We start from the raw sequence: 25,465 nt of genomic DNA, 5'->3' as shown, positions 1-25,465 counted from the left end.
CCAAGAATTATAGCAACTTTGTTGAATTTAGTTAAGCTAAAAAAGGAATAACTTAATTTCAATAAGAGTAATAGTCATTAATGGCCGATTTTTTGTTTAGATGATAAAATGTATGCTTAGTTGAAAATTTAGGCTATTGTTGAGATGGTTGCCTATGAAACCTCTCCCTCTCAAACCCAATCGAAGGAGCCAAGCGTTGGTCGAATAGTCTAATTAGTGCAATAAAATTGTGAGTGCAACGTGTAGTGAAAAAGCCTTTTCCAAACTCTAATAAACCAAAAACAAATTAAAACGAAGTACTTGGATTTAGCAAAATGCATAAAAGAATAATAATTTCTTCAACAAATGTAACAAGGCTTGTAAAGCAACATAGAGCGGGCACGAGTTGTGTTTTGTTGTGCCATCTAAAGCAAATCTAATACATTAACTCCAAAGACGTTGGTCAAGTAGTCTTCGCTTGGGACTTATAGGTATGCTCTCTTTTAAGATAGGATCTCTTGCGTAAGCAAATGAAACATGTGGGAGGGGCTGTAGAGGTAAGTCTGAGGTGCGCGCAAGCTATCCTGACAATTTAAGCGTGCATTATTTTATTAAATTTTTTTTACCGGACAGTTTTTTTTATTACTTTCCCAAAGAGTTGATTCTTTGATTCTTGCGGTCAATAAAAAAAGGAGTTTTTAAATATCCATCCTCTTTCCTAACCTCATGTAAGTAATCATCCCGGACAATTTGAACTGTTATGTTCTCATCCTTCCACTGTATGAAATACCATTACTACCCTTTAGTATCTTTTCATTGGGAGCCTGATTAAGGGGGATTCGTTACTATTATTTAGGAAATGAACATACCTAATTACTGAGATCATATTAACAAACTCTCTCTCCTCTCTATATCTCTCAGGATCTCAGGATTATTTAGGATGAGAACAAATCACACCTAACCGTAGTCCACCATAGCCACCACCTTATGCCAGAAAAATCCCACCGCCGTACATCGATCACCACCGCCACCCATTGATCGGACCACCTCCGTTGGTCTTGTTGTCGTCAGCCCTTAGCCGTCGCTGCACCTAGCCGGTTGCCGTTGCCGCCCTTAGCAGGTCGCCGTCGACCATGTTACCGCCACATCCATGAAATCGTGAAGATCTGGAACTACATGGTTGTTGACGAAGGAAATAGGTTGAAAAATCACGAGACTCTTTTGTTTCATGGTTAATCTTCCACGATTATGTGTGTTTTTCTTATTTCTTCTTCTTCTTTGTTGTTTTTCTTTTTTAGTTTGTGGATGGGAGGCAATGGCTTTCATGATAATGTAGGAAAAAATAATCAAGAAAAACATGACCGGTTCCACCATATATGTTCCGTAATATTTCATGATAATAGAAGGTAGATGTGGTAAATTTTTCATGAATATTAACCATGATATTCCGTAATATTTTATGAATATTAGCCGTGATATTTTGTAATATTCCATGAGTATTCACCATATATGTTCCGTAATATTTCATGATAATAGAAGGTAGATGTGGGAAATTTTTCATGAATATTAACCATGATATTCCGTAATAGTCCATGAATTTTTCGTAATATTTCATGAATATTTCATGTTCTGTAATATTTCATGAATATTTCCTTATTTTGATTTCCATGTTTTTAACTTTTCATGATTCCATGTGTTTTCTATTTTTTTTTTTTTGAATTCACCCATCAATTTAGGAGATCCTTGATTATCCTATTAATTAAGGAAGGATAATTTAGGAGATCCTTGATTATCCTATTAATTATCCTTGATTATCCTATTAATAGGATAATCAAGGATCTCCTAAATTGGTGGGAACGATATAAAAAAGGGCAAAAAGGGGATAAAATAGTTGGTGGGGATGGAAACATAACCTTTCAAAGTGCAAGGGATGACCGGATGAATACCTACATTTTGCCTTTTTCAAGGATGGTTCTTTAAGTCGCCCATAAAAAAAGGGGGGTGGTGGGGGGAGACACCAAAACTGAGAGGGCAATGCACTTTTAGTGATCGCTATGAAAAGTATCAAAGCATATGCTGAGACTTGAAAAGAAAGAAAATTACTTTAGTTCATTTGGGCATATGCTGGGACATGGAGTTAAGAAAGAATAGGAATAGTACAAATATATATGCAATAATTAATTTACACAAATCACGGAGTTTTATTGCATTTCCTATGATTGGAAAATAAAATATCACGGAATTACTCGGACGCCATCACATGATAATTGAGATTTTTCGCCATCACACTTAATGTGAGGATCAAGACTAAGTATATGAGTCATGTGTCATTATGTTGGGGTGGAACAAGAAGGGGATGGAATGCCATGCATGTGTAGGTGTTCCAAGAGTATTGAATAGTGAGTTCGGAAAGTTAGCTGACCCGTTTTCTATATTTCACGAATGAATAAAATATATATGTATGATTTTCACTTATCTGCAACACTGTAAAAAAAAAATTAATTTGACTTGATTTAATTTATATTCATTGGAGACGTGCATATATTATATCATCTATGATGACGGTAAATACTTGTTTTGAGATTGAACTATATTCAATTTTCAAGAGGCTAGATTTACAACAAATATTGCTAACAAGGATAACAATGTTGAGGTGGCAAGATGCGATTGGTCAACAATGAACAAGAAAGCCACTTTTTGTGGGTATGAAAAGTGTGAGATGAGTAGAGCTAGGAAGAAAGGAATAAAGGGCAGTTTTCCACTATCCCCCATGAATGCCATGATATTCATATTCCTTGATGCCCCTCGTAGTGAAAAGAGCCTTAAAAGTGCCAATTTACACAATGGTGTGGTGACTATTAAGGATAATGAGCATCTTATGACTAGAAAATTCATTTAAAGATGCATCCAAACTCATTGGGTTATGTAGTCATACATATATATGGATCTTGAATTTGTGGAAGAAAAAGGTTGAAAAAGAGAATGAAATCGAGACCTAAAAGCATGGGTAGCATGGCATGGGCTAGCTTTTCATAATTGATGGGCTTTGGAAAAGAGAGGGATGTTTTGTCAAAAATTAACTTATTGAACAAAAATTTGACCAAGATAAAAATGAAATAAAATCAGACCATACAATGCTTCAATACATTAGTATAATGTGGAGTGATAGGAGATCAATTACATTCAAAGCGTTGCAATAATGGGATACTATATTTACGTGTTACAGAGTAGAAAATGTAAACGGGCGCGGCCAAAAACTTTTCGAATTAGGCTGATCTTTTTTGTCTTCTTTTTTCTTGCCAGAGGCCCAATGCGACTTAATTAATAAAACCAACCTCGTTGAAGGCTCAAAAAATATTGTGCTGCTACTGAAAGTAGTTATGATGATAGTTCGAACATGGAGACCCATGCTTTGACCAAAACTCTTCCTGCAACTCAGATGATCAATTCCAGACATGGACATGGGAGATACGGGAATGGATCCTCTCCAATAATTATCCGGGACAGTTGTTGGACTTGGATCCCACAAACATATATACTCTTAACGGCTTACTAGTAAGAGTGAGTGTGTGTGTATATATAAGTCATTCTCTCCTAAGGACCACATCATTTTAGTTAAAATGCGGACCTCCCAATTTCTCCTTTTTCCCGATTGAATTTCAATGATCCGAGCCACTCAATGTGATCAGAACATGATTTTAAGGATATATATAAAAATCAGCAAAAAAAATGACTAAGAAGGGCTTCATCCGAATAGGTTTTTATTGAACGGTTTAGTAAAAAACTGCTCAAATCAACCCTTACTTGTCTTTTTTTTTTTCCGATTTCTGGCGAAAACTCTTAAAATCACATTCTGATCACATTGAGCGGCTCGGATCATTGAAATTCGATCGAAAAAGGGAGAAATTGGGAGGTCCGCATTTTAACTAAAATGATGTGGTCCTTAGGAGAGAATGACTGATATATATATATATATATATATATATATATATATATATATATATATATATATATATATATCAATACACTTGTAATAAAAGAACCCAGGTGGGTAAGCCATGGCATTGTGTGAAAATACGAATTTGCCCTCGTTAGATTTGTCTATGAATTTGTTCTTGCATGTGTTGAGGCATGGGTAATTTAGGTATTTTAGCTTTTCCTTCATTTACGCAAGAACTGTCCTTTGTTCGGCGCTCAATCGAGAACAAAAGAAACGATTGCTTGGTTCTCCCCATTTTACGCCACGAAATTGTACTGATTTTGGATTTTACGGAGATCGGCGCTTGGTTCTCCGGATTTTACGCCATGAAATTGTACTCTGTGTCTCGGATTTCACTGAGATAGTGTACTGCCTCCGCCGATCGATCGCGATTAACAGAGAGAGGTATGCTCAGTTCGATCGCCTTGATTAGTTAATTTACCCAATATCATGAGTTTCCTCTTCATTCTCTTCTCAATAAATATCAGAACTCTCTCCTCTCTTCCATGGCAAGTATTATTGAAGATGTAGCCAAAAAAAATGAACACACTCGAAAACCTTTCCACTTCGAAAGAGAATACGCATAACACTGGTAAGTTTTGTGATTTATGCATTAAATCCCTTTCTTAAATTCTCAGTCCAATAGTTACAAGATCGACTTTTGATTTCGCCTAGATGTTGAGATTCTAAAGGTTGCTCTCTCTTTCTGAGGATTAATTTCTTTGGACATGCATCTTTATTTTCTTTCTCCGATCTCCTTGGTTTCTTCGAGTGTAGAATCTGCGGATGGAGTGTGAACTGATATGAGAACCAAGTTAACACCAAAACAAAAAACCCTCCATGCGCGAATATGGTGAGTCATGTGGGTCTTTGATTTTGTATATCAGTATATGTATATATGCATATAAATTGCTTGTTAAAATACATGTTTAGTAGATTGAAGGTAGTGGGTTTTTGTGAACTGATTCTTTATGATACAGTTTTAGAGGCAAACTTTCTTTTTTACCAATATTTACTCAAATTTGGACATGCTTCCCATTAGCCGTCTATGATGTTACTATGCCTTTTCTATAGCTCTTTGACACAACTGTAAAATTTTGCCTCTTTTGAAGACTTTCGCACGACCCCCAAAGTGGATTTGGTTGACTGATCCTGTTCAATTTTCTCGTCGTCCAGCTTGGGGAAGAGTTTTGGTTTACTATTGGCGGGCAGCATATCCCATTTGGTGCTTCACCACAAGTCATATATGCTTCTCTCTTTCGTTGCATGGAATCTTTTGCTTTTTTCATTTTCTGTAATTTGATTTGAAATTCTTTCCTTCAGCCTTGGTGCCATATGTCTTACTATTTTTTTTAGAGATGATTCGAATTGCACATCTTTTTTTGACTTCCATATGTTATATCTTGCTATGTATTACTTCTCATGGTTACTTTTGTTCCTTAGACATCTTTGGGAGTATGAATTCTTTGGCATTAAAACAAATTGGAACCTCATAGGTTGATTGTGAAATTAAGAGCAATAATTCAAGAAACATCGAAGTAGAAGCTGAAAGTAAAGCAATAGTGCAGCAATGAATCTCAAATTGGTACAAGATTTATGAATGAACTAAGAACAATGAACATAAACAAATAGGCTATCTTCATCCATTGAAGAGTTTGAACATTTTGGATTTTGTATGGAGAATTCGGAAAATTCCAAAAGTTTATGATGCAAATCCCTGTTTGCACAAGCTGTAGTGCTATTTTAAACTATGAGAAAACAAAAGAAAAGTACCAAGGAGATGGAAGAGAAATATTACACCCATAAGAAAGGAAAAGAAAAGCCGCTAGGATTACAAAATAGTTAATAGCTTTTCAATCTCTATAACTAAAATTAGTAACTTCATTGACTTTGAGTAATAATTAGTTGAATTATTCGTTTTGCATACCAACTTTCCAGGGCGTGCAGATTTTAATTCGTACATAGAGTGCAATTTTCTTATTTATAGTTCTGATTGTAAGTACCTTCCTGTTACTGAAAGATTTTGTAGTCATGCTATTGCCAACTTAGAAATGATACCTTTCCTTCAAATTTTCTATTGTAGTTGGTGATCGTTTCATCATGAAGTAAATCCCTCTAAACATTGCATTACACCCAACTCAAAATGGGAGCAAGTGAAGGAAAAATATGTTTGTTGTGGTTCCTAATTGTGCTAGATTTTCTGTCAAGGAACATTAATTTGGAAAAATCCAAATTAATTATATTCTAGAGAGAACCAATTTTTTGAAGCACGTTGCTTAACAATTTGGAATGTGTATTGTGGCAGTGTCAAAATGCGGTGTGAAAAGTTGAAGCAATGAAGTGGAGTGATGCTTGTCCCTGGTGAGATTCTTGACCAGTCTGCTTTTTTCATTGTTAATGTTGTACCTTCCTTATGTAACTGAAAGTCCAGTGTGTAGAGGAAAGAATGCGTGGGCTGATAAGTAATCTGAACAGACTGCCAAAGCAGGTCGATCTTTTTTTGCCTACTCATTTTTTTCTTTCCTCTTTGTGAAAATGCGTAGTCATAGAAGGTGGTTATTTGATTGGGAAGCAGACAGTTAAATGGTATGTTGGTAAAACTGAATTCAATTAATTATACAGCCTATTACCTATAGTTGGGGATTCACTAATGTGGAAATGGGAGAGCAAGTCCAATCTGTTCTCTGTATAGTTCTTCTATGAAAAATGGGAGCAGGACTTTAATCCTCGGAATCATATTGGCCAATTATGCAAGTTGATCTGGAAAAATGTATGCCCCTTTAAAGTAGAGATTTCCTTACGGCAATCATATTGGATGATTGGCAAAATGTATCCCATCTATTCTTTGTGATTGCTGATGTACCTTTAACTTGATAGGATTCTGCCTTTTTCGGTTGGCTTCTCGCCAACTCTTCCCCTTCCCTGGTAGCGGGTGGCAAATGATTGTCTTTAGCCTAGGTGCCAACATAATTGGGATGTAGGTTACTGGTTGTGATGCCGAATTCCCGTTTCATTTTAATCTTTGTAGCTTGTTTCTAAGATTCATTGTAATCTTTGTAACTCTGTTTCTAAGATTAGTAAAATTCTTCTTTACGATAAAAAAAGAAAGAAATGAAAGTTGATATTGACATGAACTCTTGTAGAGGGTAATATTGAGAAGCTTATAACTTTAGATGTTCGGAAGCAAATCTTGGTGATTAACCAGAAAGCCAGGGAAGGAGAGAAAAAGCAGTTGGAAGCAGAAAAACTCCAAAAGCTCAATGAAGTGAGTTGCTCTTACAAATTCAATTTATTATATGCATTTGCCTGCTTAGATATATGTGTTTTATGTGTTATTTATATTTTTGTAAATGATTGCAGCTAGATGGTGATGCCGAAGTTGATGGTGATAAAAAAGAGAGATGATGGTTGTGTAAAAATACTCAAGGTATCGAGCATGATTTGTGTGGTACACGGACTCTTAACTCTTCTAAAAGTAGATAGATTTAAAGCACCCGTCTTGGACACCAAGCAAGCATATTTTGTAATTCTAATTTGCCATGGACTTTGCAAAAAACTTATACACCTAAATGTGCCTTGTATACACTATTTATCTTAGAAATTAAAGGAATATTTTAAGAATATGAATTTTTTAACAGTGGGTCCCCGTGTCCTTTGAATGAAAATTGAAAAAACGAGCACTTAAAGACATAGATTCGCATTAAATACCCGATCCACACTCCATGTAACATAGAGCATGATTGATAGAAAAATATTCACCACTAAAAGTGGGGGAAATAGTTTTTTCCTTTTTTCAACTTTAACCACATATGCAGGCAAACAAAGACGAGGATGACAAGATGCGGGCCACAGCTGCAAATGTTGCTGCTCGAACTACTGTTGGAGGGGATGATATGTTGTCAAAATGGCAGAGCTAATGGCTGAGCAAGCCCGATAGAAACGCAAAGGAGGGGGAATCGATGTGGCTTCTGGTTCTCAGACGGGCAAAGAAATGAGTTTCAAGCCTTCATCAAACTTTGCAAAAAATGCAAAGGATATTGAAGGAGGAGCGAAAAGGGTCCTCTCTCTGATGGTTGTTCTTGGAATTCCAAAGTGTTTTCTTGTTTTACTTGCTCCTTACACTTAGGTGGTAGGAGGTTTTGGGTAGAAATGGATACGGTACTCCTATTGGATATGATTGTGGTTGAGTTTGGTTTTTAAGTTGTACTTACATTCCTATTGCCTAAGTAGCATATGCTAGATGTTCAGCTCCCGAAATGTAGGAGCTTCAATTAGATTGTTGAGGGAACACGTAGAATTGTGGGCTAGATTTCTGCTGAAAAGACGAATGTCTCTCTCATTCGACGAGACAAACAAGAAAAGTTCGTTGTAACTTGTTTTTTCCTTTGGGATAGTTTTTATAGTACATGCCAAAGGTGCTTGTCAAGTGTGTGTTGAATGATGCATTGGACACTCCAATATCAACCAAACGGAGTGTTCGTATTTTCTAGGACATTTTCCGTGTTGCGCTCTAATATTGCGATCGTCCTCCATTGGCCACATAATTTGTCCTTCGTCCACCAGCATTGCCACTGAAATAGAATACACTTGTAACAGTCACTGCAGCTACATCAGGGTACCATAGTTTTAGAACACATAAGGTATGCAAAAAAAAAAATTGAATTTGTGCTTAATAACCTCTTGCTATTTTTTTACTATCATCACTACGAAAATCAAAAACACTTTCCGATACCAATTCATTCAATGAGCACGCCAAATCGTGCGAAGCACGGGCATTAAAACTAATATACATATACACACACACACACACACTCCGGATCAGGTAAGGGATCCTGGATTTTGCATTTCGTTTGATTACAACTGTTGAATTGCGTTTTCAATGGTCTAGATCTGCTGATGATTCAGTCATAAACCATCAGCAGATCCAAACTATTGAAAACAAAATCTAACGGCTGAGACGAGAAATTCGCACAAAACGCTCTGTCTGGGATCCCTTACCTGATCCGGATATTATATATATATATATATATATATATATATATATATATATATCCGGGACAGTTGTTCGATCCCACAAACAAGTGAATGACGGTCTCTAAATGTTCTCTTTCCTCCACCAAACTTTTTTTTTTTTTTTTTTTGAAAAGTCCACCAAACTAATTTAATCCCTAAATGTTTGTCTCAAATCTTTGATTTCTCCAGCGTATATATTGTGAAGAAAAAAAGTGGATTGTCCGCGACAATAACTGGAGATCGAGCATGCCATCCCGAGAGAGTATTGGATTCCCTTTAACCTCAAAAAGAAGAAGAAGTATTCAAGGAAATGCTGATTACTTATATATCTATCTAAATTAGTATTATACACAAAACACGTGTATTTCACTTGGCATATAAGCATCAAAAAATTCCATATCACCTTCTATCCTTTCCCATTCCACTTGTCTTGTTTGATCTCCGACATCACTTTATAGTTAGATTTCTCTTCTTTCTCCTTGCGTTTATTAATTTTGAACTAAACTTAGTAGTTTGTTTGATTTTGCAAGGTGCTTTTAAGCTCGCACTCTTGTTTTTGCTCTCATTCACGCTAACATACATGCATTATGTGTTTTAGGCGGGAGAGAACTTAATTTGATGAGTTTTATTGTATTGGGGATTTGAATTTCTTTTTTACGCACGTATTAAAATTCATTAATGATCACTTGTTTGCAGACATACAATTGTCGAATCACATGAAAATCACTAGTATATGTGAGTTTCTGAATTATTCCAGTCTCTTGGAACAACAAAATTATGAAATTAATTGACGAATCAATGTTGTAAACTTGTACCCTAACCCTAATTTATTGTTAGCACATTTGATTCAAACAATTTTACAGATTATCGATCATTGCGATTCAAAATATTAATACTAATCTAGAATCTATGATAAAAAATTTAAAAACTATTGGCTTGGAAACACCCGTTAATAAAAATGTTTTTAATGTTTTTTGCCTACAACTTTCTTATAAATGCTCTTTAAAAATTGTCATTTTGTGCTTAAAATTACAACAACATAACGGCCTGTTTGGATGCCACAAAAGAGAGGTGTATTGTTTTATACCCCTTTCCAATACGTGGGCCCTCGTCTAATACATTGTTTGGCAAGCTCAAAACCGGGGGGATTCCTCAAAACCCCCAGCTCCATAACCCCTCTTAATACAGGCTGAGGGGGGATTACAGATTGCTAGGGTTTGAGGTGGCTATGTGGAATCCCCCTAATCTCGGATGATCCTACCCCTTGTAATTCCCCTTTTCCACTACCCAGGCTCCATTTTCTGTCGCAGTCTTCTCGGTCTTGTTCGAAAGACAAGAAGTGTGGCGATTTGGGTGCTTTGGTCAATTTGGAGTTCGATTCATCAGGTATGTTATTGTTGTTCGACTTATTCCTGTTTGTGTTGATTTTTGTGTTCGAGTTGTGTTGATTACTGATTTCGGCAGTGTTTTGGTTCGATTTGGTGTGTGGTTTTGACTCCCAGGTACCATTTCTATCGCTACTCTTCTCGGTAGTGTTTTTGTTCGAAAGAGAAGAAGAGGTTTGTGGCGACTTGGGTATTGGTCGATTTGAGTTCGATTTACAGATGTATATTTCTTCCTTGTTCGATTTTGGAGTGTTTAGGGCTCGATTTTGTACTGGTTATGTTCGATCTGTGTGCTGCTCGATTTTGTACTGGTCATTTCGGTGCTTTGGTAAATTTGGTTGAATTTTCTGTTCTATTTTGTGTTGGAATTTTTTTCCGGCAGTGTTTTTGTTCCATTTCGTATGTGGGTTTTGTGGTTGTGCTCAAAAGTATTACCAATCTCGGTTCTTACCGTTTCCCAATCTAAAAAATCTCGAACACCGACCCCTCTCCTTCTCCTGTAGAACCATTTCTTGGTGAATAGGCCGGCAGCTCGAAAAAAAACAAAAAAACAAAATACCCAAGGTATTCTCTCGATCTAAAAGCGCCAATAGTCTTGGCAGATCTCAGCTTTGGAGTCTCCGCCACCTCGGGTTCGTCTTTCAATCGTTTGTTTGAAAATCTGTCTACAAAACCTAGGGTTTTTCGTGGATCTATTTGGTTTCTGCAAGCGTTAGTTGAAATTGGGAATGTGCCATGTTTGGTGGGTTTTATTTTGGCTGCCGTTTTGCGGTGTTGTATTATCAATTTACTTGAATTTTTTTTTGGACTGAATTGCATGTTGTGTTGGGTAGGGTCAAGGGTGCTGGGGTTTGTATTTGTGCTCATGGGTTTTAGCATTTTGATTCGGCTCACATTAATTTCAAAAAATTATAAATAACAATAAATTGGGGTCATGTTGTAGAGTTTGTTGGTATATCTTTGCTGGCTAGGTATTTTCAGGTGGTTCAAATGATTTGCATCAATGCGTGAGGTTTTTTTTCCCTGAATGGATGAGTGTGAGCTGGATTCTACTTAGCTTTAGAAATTCTGCCAATCTCTCTATGGAAATCTCAATGAACTTGTCTTGTTTGCAGCCCCACGCACGTACATGACTACGGTAGAATGACATGGGAAGAATCTAGGGAGTGTTCTGTTTAACGACGATTACTAAGGCTTGGTTGGTTTATATTTTTTGTGAATTGGTTTTGTGGAGCAATTTTCGGAAATTTGTTTGATGTGAAACCACCGAACAAGATGTTTAGAAATCTCAGGAAACTCCGAAATAGTACAAAAATGATGAGTATTTTCATGATTGCTGGAAAACTTATTTGCAATGGCAGGGTTCTTAACAAGTCTCAAGGTTCTCATTTGCATTGGACAAAAAAAAAAGAAAAAAACTCTCTGGGTTTATGGTTTGCCAATCTAATACACAACACATACATAAACAGAGGTACATGGTTTATGTATAAATCTCCACTGACTTGCTTGTCAGAGTTATTATATATAGGAATGTTAGGTTGAGAAGGCTGCCTTTGATTGTTGAGAAGCTGACTTAAAAATACTACAATTGGTATTTGTATTGTATGGACGTGTGTTTCCACTTTCCAAACCACGTACAATTAATTACAATTTGTTCAGTGATATGCTTGTGTGTTTTGAATCGGTGGTGCTGTCAACTATGGAGCCCCTAGTAATGACCCTGATTTTGAAGGTCAGTAGATGAATTCAAAGTGTAATTAGTGATGGAACTGCTCGTGTAGGACTTAGCTTTTGAACACGATAAGCTACCAATGTCATGAACGGGATGACGATGACTAGTTTTGATATGTGGAATTTTTGAGTTTTGATATGTGGAAAATAACCAAATAGTGGGTCAGTGACAAATTTTTAAGTTATTGAAGCCAGAGAGTGTCAGAGTACAATTAAACTACCCAAATTGCTTGAGTGTTAAGGAAACATTATCTGCCTTTTGAATCATGAATTTCAAGTAGGATTGCTGGCTTTTGTGTTTAATCTATATTGTGTTTCTAATTTAGAACTTTCGTGTGCAATACCCTAGGACTGTTTATATCATTGGAAATGTTTAAATTGATAAGGAGGTGACAGTTTATTAAAAACCCTACACTACTTTTGGTCTATCGGTGCAGCAGTTTTTTTTAATGTCTACCTATTCCTTTTTTTGTAATGAACAGGTTGTTTGCTGTCATGTCTATTCATTATTATTTTTAGGATCCAAACAATAGGTTTTCATTAAAAACCCTAAACCTTATCAGTGTTTTTTAGGATGACAAGATTAAATAGGAAACAGAAAAGGAGAAGAGAAGAGCAAGAGGGATTGATGGCATTATAGGCCTTTATGAACGCTGTCATTGGTGTTTTTCGTCTGTACTTGTTCATCATGTCCACGTTTTGCCCTCGTCGTCCCGAGTTGTCTCCGAATCCAGACTTTTACCAGACCCACATAAACAACATCAATAGACTTGTAAGGGGTAATGACGTGGACTGCCATGAATAGCTGAGGGTTAATAGGCATACTTTTTTGAGATTGTGTTGGTTAGTTCGAGGCGTTGGGTTAAGTGACTCACGCAACGTATGTCTCGAGGAGAGGGTAGCAATATTCTTGTGGGTCCTCGGTCACCATACAAAGCAGAGGCGTACCAAATATTATTTCTATAGGTCTACTGAGACAATAAATAGACATTTCAATGCTGTACTCCAAGCGGTCTTGCGCCTTCACCGAATGCTCCTAGAGATGCCAGACCCTGCACCTGCTAACTACCAAGACACTAGGTGGAATTGGTTTCACGTATAGTCCTCTTGAATTGTTCCTATTTCATCCATTCTAAAGCTTTCCTCTAGTTCGCCATATTCACTTATGTTAATACTCTTGTCCACATTTGGTAGAATTGTCTTGGGGCATTGGATGGGACATACGTGCCAGTAAATCTCCCGGCCGCTGACAGGGCATGATATAGGTCAAGGAAGGGTGAGATTGCTACAAATGTCTTAGGTGTTTGTACTCGGGACCTTAAATTTGTCTATGTATTGTCTGGTTGGGAAGGATCGGCCACAGACTCTAGAATCCTTGGAAATGCCATGGAAAGACCCCACGGTCTTAGAGTTCCTCGTGATATGTTCCATAGCCTAAGTTCATGTTTACTTTCACTCCATTAAAGTTATCCACCCATCGATGTGTTGTCTTCCATTGGTTACAGGACATTATTACCTTGTTGATGCCGGCTACACCAATGGGGACGGTTTTTTAGTACCATACCATGGCCAGCGTTATCACATTAACATTTGTAGGCAAGGTCATATGCCAACAAGCAAAGAGGAGTTCTTCAACATGAAACACTCCGCCGCTAGGAATGTCATTGAGAGAAGTTTTGGGGTTCTCAAGATGTGGTTTGCCATTTTGAGATCTCCCTTCTATTACCCCATAAGGACTCAATGTCGTATCGTGCCAGCATGTTGTCTGCTTCATAACCTAATTAAGAGAGAGATGTCGAACGATCCCGTTGAACACGAGTACACAGCATGGGAACGAGCACATGTGAACGATGTCCCTATTGATGATAACATTGCTAACGTTGAGACTTCCAATGAGTGGACTGCGGGGAGGGATGCTCTAGCGGCGGCCATGTACAACCATTGGTTAGCCAATGGTGGGGGACAAGTGGAGGGCATCCTTCTGTGATTGTATTTTGGTGTTGTTGTATGAAACATTGTAATAAAAATCTATTTGGAACTTGATTGTAACTTTAATTTGTGAACAACTTGTAACGTACAATTTTATGTGCCGGTGTTTTTTCATAACGTAATGTTTAATGTCATACTTTTACAACTGTTGCACACTTTTAAATGCATTTGCAGCTATGGCTAGTAACAATGTGGAAGTAGTGGAGGTGGAAGGGCCTACAAAGGGAAAACGTAGGAGTTGGAGGAAAAGGGAGGAGGATTCACTAATGTAGTGCATGCTAAGTGAAGCGGCGGAGAGGTGGAAGGCCGAAAATGGTTTCAACATGGGTTACTTCACCCACTTGGAGAAGGAGTTACAGAAAGTGCTCTCGGGGTGTAACCTTAAGGCAAACCCCCACATTGACTCTAAGGTGAGGTATTGGAAATCCGTATGGGCTAGAATTGTAGACATAACTGGCATAAATGGTTTGGGGTGGGATGCTCTTAATAAACGCATCGACGTGGAGCAATCCATATGGGATGTGTATGAAAAGGTAATTCCCCATCTTCAATTCCAATACTTTAATTGAATATTAAGGTATGAGAATTCGTAGTAAAATTCCTCTTGTTTGTGTAGGCCCAACCTAAAAAGGCCCAAGGCTTGTACGGGAAGTCTTTCCCGTACTTTGAGGATTGGCAAACCATATTTGGCAAGGATAGGGCAACGGGGGCAGCCGCCGAAGATTATGACGAAATGGCGCGGCCGGAGGAGCCACACAACTCCAATGACTTCTATGATGCCCTATTCGAGAACTATGATCAACAGCTCCCCAACATTCCCTCAACTCCCGTAACTCCTACAACTCCCATAACTCCAACACCTCATGCCTCACTCCCCACTTCCACCCCTCGTGGGTCAATGCCGGTGGCCAATGCCGGAGTCCCAAACAAGAGGAAGAGGACAAGAATGGGTGATGCAGAGTTGTCCATCCATTCAAGCATGGACAATTTCTTCAAATCAAGCAATACCTATATGGAGAAGATGGCCAATTCGTTTGGCTATGACAAAGAGCTATCCGCCCAATGCACGATGGTGAAAGATGAATTGTCGAAGCTTGATATCACTTTGACGGAGAAGTTCAAGCTGAGTGCAATAATCGTGCAAGCGGAAGAGAGGGTGAATGACTTCTATGGGACTAAGCCGGAGGAGAGGCAAGCTTTTGTGGAGGCCATCCTTGCCGGTGAAGTGTATGGTCCCATCAGTGCCATTGAAAGGAATGGATGCCTTTTTGAAGTGGCTAAAGTACCATTATAAGCAAGAATGGTACTTTACCCACTTTTTTTGTAGTGGCATAATTAGGAACCCTTTTGTTAATTCCTAATGAACATTTCCACCCTTTTGTAATGTAATATGGTACATTCGATGCATAGTGGATGCATAGTTGTTGTTAATATTTGGGAATGTATGATGACGTTTGTCAAATGTCTAATGAACAATGGAGGATGTCTATGAACTACCTATGATGGGTGTATGAAGTATATATGAACTAACGCACATCTTAAACTCTGCAAATTCGTACATTTGATGCATACATTTTGTTAATCTTTTCGGGAATGTAATATGAAGTTTGTTTGCATGACAGGTTGTTCACAACTTAAGTGAGTCTTACTAGGGCAATGATGAAGCGATTAAATTCTAATTTAAGGTAGATACCGTGGCGGGGTAACGGTAGTTGCAGCCATGAGTACCCTTATGATGAATTTATATTGTCGGAGCCCTTTGAAGGCTATGATGAAATTTTTCTTAGCCTCTGTCCCCTCACTGGCAGCATTGTGGAGCATGTGCAAAGTGTGTGTGAGTGTGATTTGGTGCAGTTGAACTGTCAAAAAAATCCTACCTAAACTGATGATCCATGCCAATGATGAATCAATCCATTAATTGGGCAATGATGAATCAATACATTAGTTGTGATTAACGTAGAAACATTGGCGGGGCAACTATTGGGGTTATTGTTGTGTCCTTGCTGTCTGTTGTTTATGTTATGTTCAGCTTTGAGCTGTTGGTTTCTGTAGTGCTTATTCTAATAGCATTGAACTGGGCTGTACCAAAAACTGATGGTTTTGTTCAGATTTTAGCTGTTGGTTTTTGTTTGCTGTTAATGAGCAATGCTGAATGGCTATCACTACAAGAAACTAGGCTATACGCCACCAGAATATTTGCTACGGTGGTTTTGCAGTTGCAAAAAGCTCAATTTTATGGACCGGATACTAACCTTGCTACGGCTTAAATCCCTGTTGCAATTGGCAATGGAAAAACTTCCATCTGCCATGGTAAAAAGTAGCGGTGGCAAAATAAAAAAGTAATAGCCACAGGTTGGGCCCTGTGGCAAATATAGAGAGTTATTTTCACGGGGTTTTCGCCTTCCACACTTTTTCCCCTCCAGCACTTAGCGAATAAAAAAAAACCCTATACCACGATCGACGCCTCTCCTCTTCTCTCTCTCTCTCTCTCTCTCTCTCCGTGAACTGCATGCCCCTCTCCCTCTCTCGCCATGAACCGCCTCGCTCGCTCTCTCTCTCTCTCTCTCACTCTCTCAGTGGCCATAGACAATCATCCCCAGACGAGCTCTTGTTGCCTCTGTACGCAATTCCTCAATAGCTGTCACCGATTGTGTTTGATTTTCGCTCTTCCTCTACGATTGAAGTTAGCCTACAATCTAGTCGAAGTTAGTGCTGCAATCATCTTCAATTTCTAACCCACGACTGGAGAAGTTTCTGGGTAGGAGCAATTTAAAGTTTTCCATCATTCTCATTCATAGTCGTACAACTCAGAGGGAAATAAATTATTTCCCCAATATCATGGCCAAGCTAATTGGGATTGAAAGTTTATCACCTTTTTTTCCCCCTGATGTCCTTAAAGGTATACTTCCTAGTTGTATTCTTTGTATATTTGAGTTAGGGTTTCAATTGTTCATTTACATTTTTGTATTTTGCCCCTTATGAAGCTTGCTCGTTAATATCCCACAGAATGCCGCATCTAACAACTGACTTAAACCATTGATTTGAAGGCATGATCAAATTAGTGAAATCGCCTAGCATTACCAATTGGTATGCGTATAGAAACTTCCTGATTTTAAAAGGGGAAAAAAAAAAAGCTACACATGTTGGAGTCTAGCTGGGCTCGTTTCGGAATTAAAGAGGTAATTTGCCCCTCCATTTTGTTGACTATAGAGTAAAAGTAGGATTCATGTCTTTTATATTGTCTTACTTTTAGTGGAAGTAGAACTTACTGAAAACGCCAGAAATTGAAGTTGTGGTATAATTTGCATGTTTACTTAGTTTAACTTAACATAGTTTTTGTTTTTCCTAAATGAGAGTTGGTGCTATTAGAGGATTATTTGATGCACAGTTTGCATGTTTGAAAAACTAGGACTATACCAATCTTTACTTTTAATAGATTGTGGGCTGGTCTTTCTAACGTTTATGGGTTTGTTAAGTTAAACTTGCAGTCTAGTTTCATGTTCTTTTTCTTATAGTTCTTTGGAAGTACTTCAGGGAATCCCTAAAAACATTAATCAATTGAGATATCTTGTAGTCAGTTAAATTTCATTAATGTTGTTGGGGCTACTCTTCACGCATTGGGTTTCATCATGATCCACCAACAATTAGCTGTGAATTATTTTTGAACTTTGTGATGTTTAATAAATCATGTGAATATGTACAGAAACACCTGAAGGAAGAGTATATAGAGATAGACAGGAGTTGGATAGACTTACTAAATCGAATGTCCGCAGAATATATAGCTGGGATTGATCAATTCCTTACGTTTGCAGACAGTAAAAGATATGAAAGTTTGGTATCTGTGTAGGAATTGTGGGAATCGTTATAATCTGGCAAGAGTGGTGGTGCGAGAGCATCTAATATCCAATGGTTTCTTAAGGAATTACAAGAATTGGGTTTATCACAGTGAGTCCTACGTTCCTTTGCATTGCATCTAAAGTTTTGGCTTTGTTTTCTTGATTCAGCCGAAGCTTACCTGTGCGAGTGCCTAAGGTCATAAGAATTACATATGGCGATTATGTACCAAGGTTTAATCTATTTACCCTGTTACTTTGTTAACTTAAGTATTAAGTTATTTACCCTTTCATAGTCTCATTTTTTCAAGTACTTGCAACTTTAGTTATTATTTGTTTACAGTGAGATGAAGTAACACTTGTTACTTTCTGCAAAGGGACCGCCACCTACTCACAGATCTCCCTCTTAACCGAGGGACCACCTCCAGCTTTCTTCTTAATTTGTTTCCTTTTATGTTTTCGTGTTCCCCTGCTGATGCTTGTGTTTAATTATGTGACCCATTTGAAAATTTGTAGTGATTCACAAACTTCATATCAAACAAGGTAGTTCAAAGAAAAAAGTATTTCCTTGCATGACACGTCCAGTTATGATCTCGTCAGAGGAAGGTAAAACCTTTGATGGTAACACAAGGAAATGCATTCTTTGCTTTGCTTTGCTTATTACTTCAGTAGGCATAGGAAATTTATTAATCATGTTTGTTTGTCCATTGCACTGCACATGAGTTAAAGTTTCCATGTTTGTTTGGGGAGTTTAACTTTTTGTTAGGAGTATATTATGTAACATTTATTTGTTTATTTTCTTGTTTCCAGAGAAGGCTACATGGAACTCTTATACAATGCTAGGTGAAGAATTGCTTTAGTGGTTGGAGGGGTGAGTACCTATTGTAATACCCTGTTTCATAGTTTCGTTCTTTGTTGCCTTCATATTATTCTGTAGGTTTCAACTAATATTGCTTCTTTATTTGGCAGATGTTGAGAAAAAGATGGTCGGAAGAATATGTTTGATTAAGGCGCGCGTGCAAAGATTATTTTGGGGACTCACTTGTGTTTATTTTTTTTGACTTGTTCATCCTTTTTTTTTCCCTTGACTCATATTTTATTTTGAGTATGGTTATCTATGAACATGAATTTGGATTGCAAAAGTATGAATTATTATTTCCATTCTTGTAAGGACAATTTTGCTAGTTTATGAATTCAAAAGTTCTGTTTTGTCTGGATATTAAGGTTCAAAAGGTTTTCGAGGCAGGAATATTTTTTTTTTGAAAAAAATACTATTATTTGCAACGGGGTTATACCGTGGCTAATAAAATCTATTGTTTTTTTAATTTTTTTTGCGACGGTATACACCTGTCGCGAATACTACCTTTTCCCGTTGCAAATACTTTGCCACAGGAAAAACCCGTTGCAAAAAGTATTTGCCACCCCACCATCTGCCACCGGTCATTCCCGTCGCGATCCCGTTGCAAAAGGGCTTTAGCAACGGGAATCCACTATTCGCAACAGTATTTTCTCGTCGCGAAGAGTATTATTTCTTGTAATGTATGATGATACTTTTCTGAGCCTCTTAGGTGTACTATTATGGTTTGTGGAGCAGGCACAGTTTTTTGTGGACCAAGTTAAGTTTTTGGAGCAGGATCAGTTGTCAGTTGTGGTTAGTGTGTATGCGTGAGGTGGAGTTTTGGTGTGTGTGTTAGGATCAATTCTTTAGCAGGTTTAGTTTTTGGGTTGATGAGTGTGTGTGTGTCAGGTGCAATTTTTGGTCTTTGTCTGTGGTAATGGTTCAGTTTGGTGTACGAGTGTGTGTGAGGTTCTGTTGTGTAGCAGGTGGTGTATTGGCCCACTACGATTTTTTATCTATCCACTTGAGGAGTTGAATGGTTTCTACAGTTGACTATATGTTCTGTTGTGGTCCTGCAAGTTTTGTTCTATTCTGGTTCTGCAGTTTTGTGAAGTTCTGGTTATGTAAATGGCTATGACGGACTGTCTTGTTATTGAGCCAACTGCCAATTTGGCTGTGTTATTAACTGCTGGAAATTCAGTTTAAGTTGGACATTGTTAGTGCAATCCAAGTGTGGCAATAATGTTGTATGCTCTGATATGTCCAGTGTTGCCCATGTTGTTTTTGTGTCTGATCCGAATCCAGACTTTCACCCTGCTCTTACCATTCTAAACTGGTTTTTGGATTTTCAAGCTATTTTGTGTAGTTTTTGGTACCCCTAATAGGGCAATGATGAAAAAAGTAGAATGTAGTGCCTTGGCGGGGCAACTATTGGTTGCAGCCATGCGCACCCTTGTGAATAAAATTACATGATCTGAGCCTTCTCTGCAGTTTTCCGCTGTGTCCAATGGTGTGTCCAAACTACACTGTTTTGGGGTTATTGTTGTGTCCTGACTGCTTGTTGTTGGTATCTGCAGTGCTAAGTGCTATTAAGTTCCTGTTGGTATCTGTTAAATTCATGTTAGTATCTGTAGTGCTGGTTATAAATACATATCTATGAGGTATTTTTTGGGCTATGATGATACTTTTCTGAGCCTCTGAGGTGTACTATGATGGTTTGTGGAGCAGGCTTAGTTTTTGTGGACCATAACTTGTTTAGGGAGTAGGATCAGTTTTTGTTTAGAGTTGAATTGTGTGTCAAGTGCAGGTTCAGTTGTGTAGGTGCAGTTTTGGTGTGTGTGTGGAGCAGGTTCAGTTATTGTGTCCACGCGCGCGCGTGTGTGTGTGTGTGAGGTTCAGTCTATTTGCTTAGCTTTTGCTTAGGTGGTTTGCCATGTTTTGGCATGGCAATGACGAAATTTTTCTGAGCCACCTATTATTGACTTCCCAAATGACCCCATACGAGCTGTGTCCAAATTGCAGTTTATGGACAGTCATGAAAAACTGCAGTATGTGGACAGTTTTGATGGTTTTTGAACTCCTGCTGCTGTTTTAAGGCTGTTTAGTTGTCCATTTGTCAATTATATTTAGGCCATGATGATATAAAATGAGACAATTTTAGGCGAGTCACTTACCTTGGCGGGACAAGTTATGAAGGCCAACGGTTCAATGACCGTTCGGCAACATAACTTGTAGCCAAGTAGTGCACTGTGCTGGTAAAATATATCTGAGCCATATTCATTTGTAAACATACTCTTACTATTGTTTCACATTGAAATATCATAATTGTTGTATCTGAATAGATTTTCAATGGGAAGTGAAGATAAAGATAAGTATTGGGTGGTTTTCGATGGCCGTAAACCGGGAATATATACAAACTGGGCGGCCGCGGAACTCTAGGTTAATGGATATGCAGGGAATTTGAAGAAAAAGTACAACACACTTGATGAAGCGGAAGAAGCATTGTTAGCATTTCATGAGGAAAGATACCGGCTCATGCAAGACATATAGTTAGCTCAAATCAAGCATCAATCAAGTGACGGTGCTTCCACATCCACAATTGCTTTGGAAGTGGAACAACAAACTAGTCTAACAACATACTTTGTTGTAACTTTTTTGTTAGGTTTCGTATGTTGTATTTTATTGGCACATTTGTTCGATTCGGAATGAAATTGTAGGTTTTTTATTTGAAGAATTTGGACGAATTAGGTTGGGAAGACTTTATCAAATGTAAGAATTCCGTAAGTTGTACGTTTTATTTCATAAATCACTTGATTAAATATTAGTTTGGATATGGTACCAAAATTAATTTATGGAAGACTAGTCATGTTTATGTGGTTCACCTTTTCACTTGAAAACAATGCTACAATACGAGGACCAACGGAAATGCACCCTCACACACATACATAAAACAAATTAGGAAGCCACGAAAAGGAAAATTCATTCATTTCACAAGACATACATAAAATTAAATACTTTACATACATTAGGAAGGCTAAAAATTTATTCGTCAATCCATTTATTATCACAACTTTCAATTTATTCTTCTAATGCTCACTTTCAACTTCTAACTTCTAGTTCTCATCAGAAACAAAGCAATAGGCCCATCGATTAAAATGGGAAAATTGCTTGTCCCGAAAATGTCTCTAATGTCGGTGATTCTACATATAAATGTTAGGAAAACATTATCAAAATTTACGAACCAATACTTTATACAAATTTGAAAAAAAATTGATGAGTACTTACTTGGACAAATTCATTCCAAATTTCATTTCCCACCACTAGTTTGTTTTCATTTGGATTCCACCCGAACCCAAGACGCCTAAGCATAGCGTCTAGTATGCGATAATCATGCTTCCATTTCTTAATCTTTTCTTCAATATGAATTTCGTTTATACCTGCTTGAGGGAAAGAAACTTGCATCTCATTTTTAAGAACTCCCAAGTAGGAAGGGCGAAACACTCCGTTGTCGGTTCGCCAAACCCCCTGATCGACAAGGCTCGTAAGGTTTGTCAACAATGTATCCTCCTCCTCCTCGCTCCAAGCCCGGCGTGCCATTGAAATGATGAAAAAAATAAAATTGCGACTTTAGGAAATGAAGATGAGATGTGGGATGAGATATGAAAAATGAGTGCTATTTATAGAAAATTTGGAGGCTATTTGTTGAACCTACTCCTCACATGAGTTCAACTAACACCCATATGTTTCCAACCACCATCCACCATCTACTACCTATTCATTTTTTAAATTTTGATTTTTTACAAAATTCTTAAAATTTCGGTTTTATTAAACATTTTTTAAAAATGATAACATTTCCTACTTTAACCATTATTAAGTATTTTTATTAAACATTTAAAAAATGAAATGACAATATTTTATATATTTTATATAATTATTATATTAGTTAGGCATATTTTCACCAAAAAAATATGTTCGGCACATGTGAATTCACCTAACAAAATTGTTGGACACATTTTTAACTACCAAGCAATGTATTTTTCCAACAAATTAAAAATAAATAGAATTTTTATTAAAAAAAAACACAAACTTTTTCAAATCAAACTGATTTTTTCATTTATTAAATTAGTACATTTGTTAGTAAAAAAATATATTATGGCTTAAGTTTGAAAAATTAATTATATTAGTAATTATACATATATAAAGTAATACATGTTTAAGTTTGGGTCTTCACAAGGGCAAAATAGTTATTTGACAGCTTTTTACATTATCCACCCTTCCTAATACCCCTTATTTATCCTCCATCCAAATTACGTACTATTTTATCCCTCCTTTCTAATACCTCATCCAAACCAATCATTATTTAATCTCCCCTCCATAAACATCACATCAATGTGGGTCATTTTTTATTAACTAATACCCCCTACTATCCAATCCCCCCTTCTTACATAATACCTCAAAACCTAATACTTCATCCAAACGAGACACAAAATGACAAATTTTGAAGTGAATTTATGAAAAAGTGAAATGCAAAAATTATTTTCCTTTAAAATTATACACTTATATAGGTGTTGTTCTACTAAGCTAAAAGGACTTTTTGAAAGTTTTGTCCTTATTAAAAAAACTTGTTCGTTAGTTTTGCGACAAATTTTTTTGAATTATTGATTCATCTTGAAAAGAAGAATTGGAAAAGTAAAAAATAAATTACTTTTACCCAAATTTTTTTTAAATATTCAATTTTAAGTCAAAAAAGTCGATAAAATTCATAAAAATTTGTCGCAAAACTAACAAAAATACTGTAATTTTTTTTGAACAAGAACAAAACTTTGCTAGAAGTCAAGCGAATCGGGGTGGCAAAAATAGGGGAGAAAACAAGAAAAGAATGATGCGTGCTAGGAGGCGCGAAGGATTGGGAGATGCTGCCAAGCAGAGGTGCTTGGCAGCGGTGCCGAGCGCATCTCGGCCGTCCAAAAGTGTTTTGGATGGCCCGGATGTAAAGGTACCGAACGGATTTAAAAAAAAAGAAAAAGAAAAGGAAAAAGATGTTTCGATTCGGACCGTTGATTCCGAGATGAATGGCCGGATTGGCCGCTCGGCACCCGCTCGGCAGGGGTGCCGCTCGGCAGGGTCCCCGGGTCCGAGGCGCGAACTCCCCGTACAAAACCCAACCACGTCACCGATCCGCGTACAAGGCCCAGTAAATAAACGACAACCGTCGATCAACTTCTAAACAACGCAATCAACCAACAGCTACGATCGTGTCTCCTCCACCACGTCACCAATCCGCGTCAAAACCCCTTCAATCAATCCCCACCGTCCATATCAAACCAAACCAACGGCCCCGATCCCTTCCCCATCCCGCCACAAAAATTTTCAAACCACCTTATAAATTAACCCCCTCCACCTCACCCATCACCCACCAAACCCACCCTCTCTCATATCAAACCCTAGACCTACCAATGGCCCGCACAAAGCAAACAGCACGCAAATCAACTGGCGGCAAGGCACCGAGGAAGCAACTCGCCACCAAGGCAGCCCGGAAGTCGGCCCCGGCCACCGGTGGGGTGAAGAAGCCCCACCGCTTCCGCCCTGGCACCGTCGCGCTCCGGGAGATCCGGAAGTACCAGAAGTCCACAGAGCTCCTGATTAGGAAGCTCCCGTTCCAGAGGCTGGTGAGAGAGATCGCCCAGGACTTCAAGACCGATCTGAGGTTCCAGAGCTCTGCCGTGGCTGCTTTGCAGGAGGCGGCCGAGGCGTACTTGGTGGGATTGTTCGAAGATACCAATTTGTGCGCTATTCATGCGAAGAGGGTGACTATTATGCCCAAGGATATTCAGCTGGCGAGGAGGATTAGGGGCGAGCGTGCTTGATTTTTGAGGGCTTGGAAAATTATGGGTTCGTTAATGGTGTGTATAGATGACGTGTTAGGGCTTCTGGTTTCTAGGGTTTCGTTTGTACCTGTGCTTCGACTTCGATGACCTCTGTCGTTGAGTTAGTTATCAAATTATCCTGAATGAAATTGTGCTGTTTCTTTTACTATTGACTCTCTCTCTCTCGAAATGGTGCGTATATTTTTTGCTGTGATGTTAATTGACATGGGTCAGAGTGATTGAATGATTTTGTTGGTAAGATCGCATAGATTGGGTGTGATTTTTTTTTCCCTTGTATTAATTCCTTAGTTCATATTTTTGTTATTTTGTTGGATTTTGTTTTGTTTGGAACTTGTGGAAAAGAGAGAAGTGAAGGGAAAATTAAAAAATTCTCTCTCCTAGGTTTGGAGAGAAAGATGAGAGAAGTTAGAAAAAATCTTGTAGTGTGCATAGTATGATTTTTAACTTTCATTTTCTCTCATTTTCCTTTTTCTTCCTTTTTTCTTTTAATTTTTTAAACTTCCAAGCATAGCAGAGAAAAATGAGAAGGAGAGTCAAAGAAAAATTGAACTTGCGTCTCTCAATTTCCCCTATTCTTATCGTAAGAACCAAACAAGGGAAAGGAATTTTTTTGAAAATTCCCCTTTTCCATTTATTTCCAAACATAGAATGAACAATTGAGGGTTAGAAAAACTGATTGTAGTTTTATGCAAACAAATGGGACATTTGAATCTATTGCTCTATAAACTGAATGATCTGGATTCATAAAATGGAATATATGTGCAAATTCCATGAGTCCCTCAAGTTCTGCTAAGTCTATTATTTGAAGGGAGAGATTTATTTGTGCTACA

The 25,465-nt window shown here is 37.8% G+C and overlaps 3 protein-coding genes and 1 long non-coding RNA gene across 5 annotated transcripts; 3 read left to right on the top strand and 1 right to left on the bottom strand.

Annotated features, from left to right (window-relative positions):
* Positions 1-3,995: 3,995 nt before the first annotated feature.
* Positions 3,996-8,330, top strand: LOC131315977 (transcription initiation factor TFIID subunit 4b-like). Of its 2 annotated transcripts, XM_058345240.1 has the most exons (7): positions 3,996-4,363; positions 4,447-4,811; positions 5,135-5,197; positions 6,042-6,319; positions 7,132-7,223; positions 7,323-7,385; positions 7,774-8,330. In XM_058345240.1, exons 4-7 carry the CDS (start codon positions 6,307-6,309, stop codon positions 7,873-7,875), a joined length of 270 nt encoding a protein of 89 aa, XP_058201223.1. In that variant the 5' UTR covers positions 3,996-4,363; positions 4,447-4,811; positions 5,135-5,197; positions 6,042-6,306; the 3' UTR covers positions 7,876-8,330. The 2 variants fall into 2 exon arrangements, with proteins under 2 accessions (XP_058201223.1, XP_058201222.1); XM_058345239.1 differs by lacking the exons at positions 3,996-4,363; positions 4,447-4,811; positions 5,135-5,197; positions 7,774-8,330 and having other exon boundaries at positions 6,261-6,319; positions 7,323-7,586.
* Positions 8,331-16,634: 8,304 nt separating this feature from the next.
* Positions 16,635-18,119, top strand: LOC131315975 (uncharacterized). Its single transcript, XR_009196947.1, has 2 exons — positions 16,635-16,834; positions 17,780-18,119. It is a non-coding gene; the product is annotated as an uncharacterized LOC131315975 (long non-coding RNA).
* A 3,505-nt stretch (positions 18,120-21,624) lies between these two features.
* Positions 21,625-23,092, bottom strand: LOC131315974 (uncharacterized). Its single transcript, XM_058345236.1, has 2 exons — positions 22,033-23,092; positions 21,625-21,947 (listed from the first exon to the last, which is right to left on the bottom strand). The coding sequence occupies exons 1-2, from the start codon at positions 22,342-22,344 to the stop codon at positions 21,933-21,935; spliced, it is 327 nt and encodes a 108-aa protein (XP_058201219.1). The 5' UTR covers positions 22,345-23,092; the 3' UTR covers positions 21,625-21,932.
* A 1,072-nt stretch (positions 23,093-24,164) lies between these two features.
* Positions 24,165-24,780, top strand: LOC131315973 (histone H3.2). Its single transcript, XM_058345234.1, has one exon. The coding sequence runs from the start codon at positions 24,204-24,206 to the stop codon at positions 24,612-24,614; it is 411 nt and encodes a 136-aa protein (XP_058201217.1). The 5' UTR covers positions 24,165-24,203; the 3' UTR covers positions 24,615-24,780.
* The last annotated feature ends 685 nt before the right edge of the window (positions 24,781-25,465 follow it).

The sequence above is a fragment of the Rhododendron vialii genome, chromosome 2a (assembly GCF_030253575.1).
Source record: "Rhododendron vialii isolate Sample 1 chromosome 2a, ASM3025357v1".
In the NCBI taxonomy this organism is placed as follows: domain Eukaryota; kingdom Viridiplantae; phylum Streptophyta; class Magnoliopsida; order Ericales; family Ericaceae; genus Rhododendron; species Rhododendron vialii.
This window is presented reverse-complemented; position numbering and strand designations above follow the sequence as displayed.

Bases quoted from the DNA above. Each gene is read 5' to 3' on its own strand.
- LOC131315977 (XM_058345239.1), top strand. The intron at 7,224-7,322 runs GTGAGTTGCTCT...GATTGCAGCTAG, and splicing joins AACTCCAAAAGCTCAATGAA to ATGGTGATGCCGAAGTTGAT.
- LOC131315974 (XM_058345236.1), bottom strand. From the start codon at position 22,344: ATGGCACGCCGGGCTTGGAGCGAGGAGGAGGAGGATACATTGTTGACA.
- LOC131315973 (XM_058345234.1), top strand. From the start codon at position 24,204: ATGGCCCGCACAAAGCAAACAGCACGCAAATCAACTGGCGGCAAGGCA.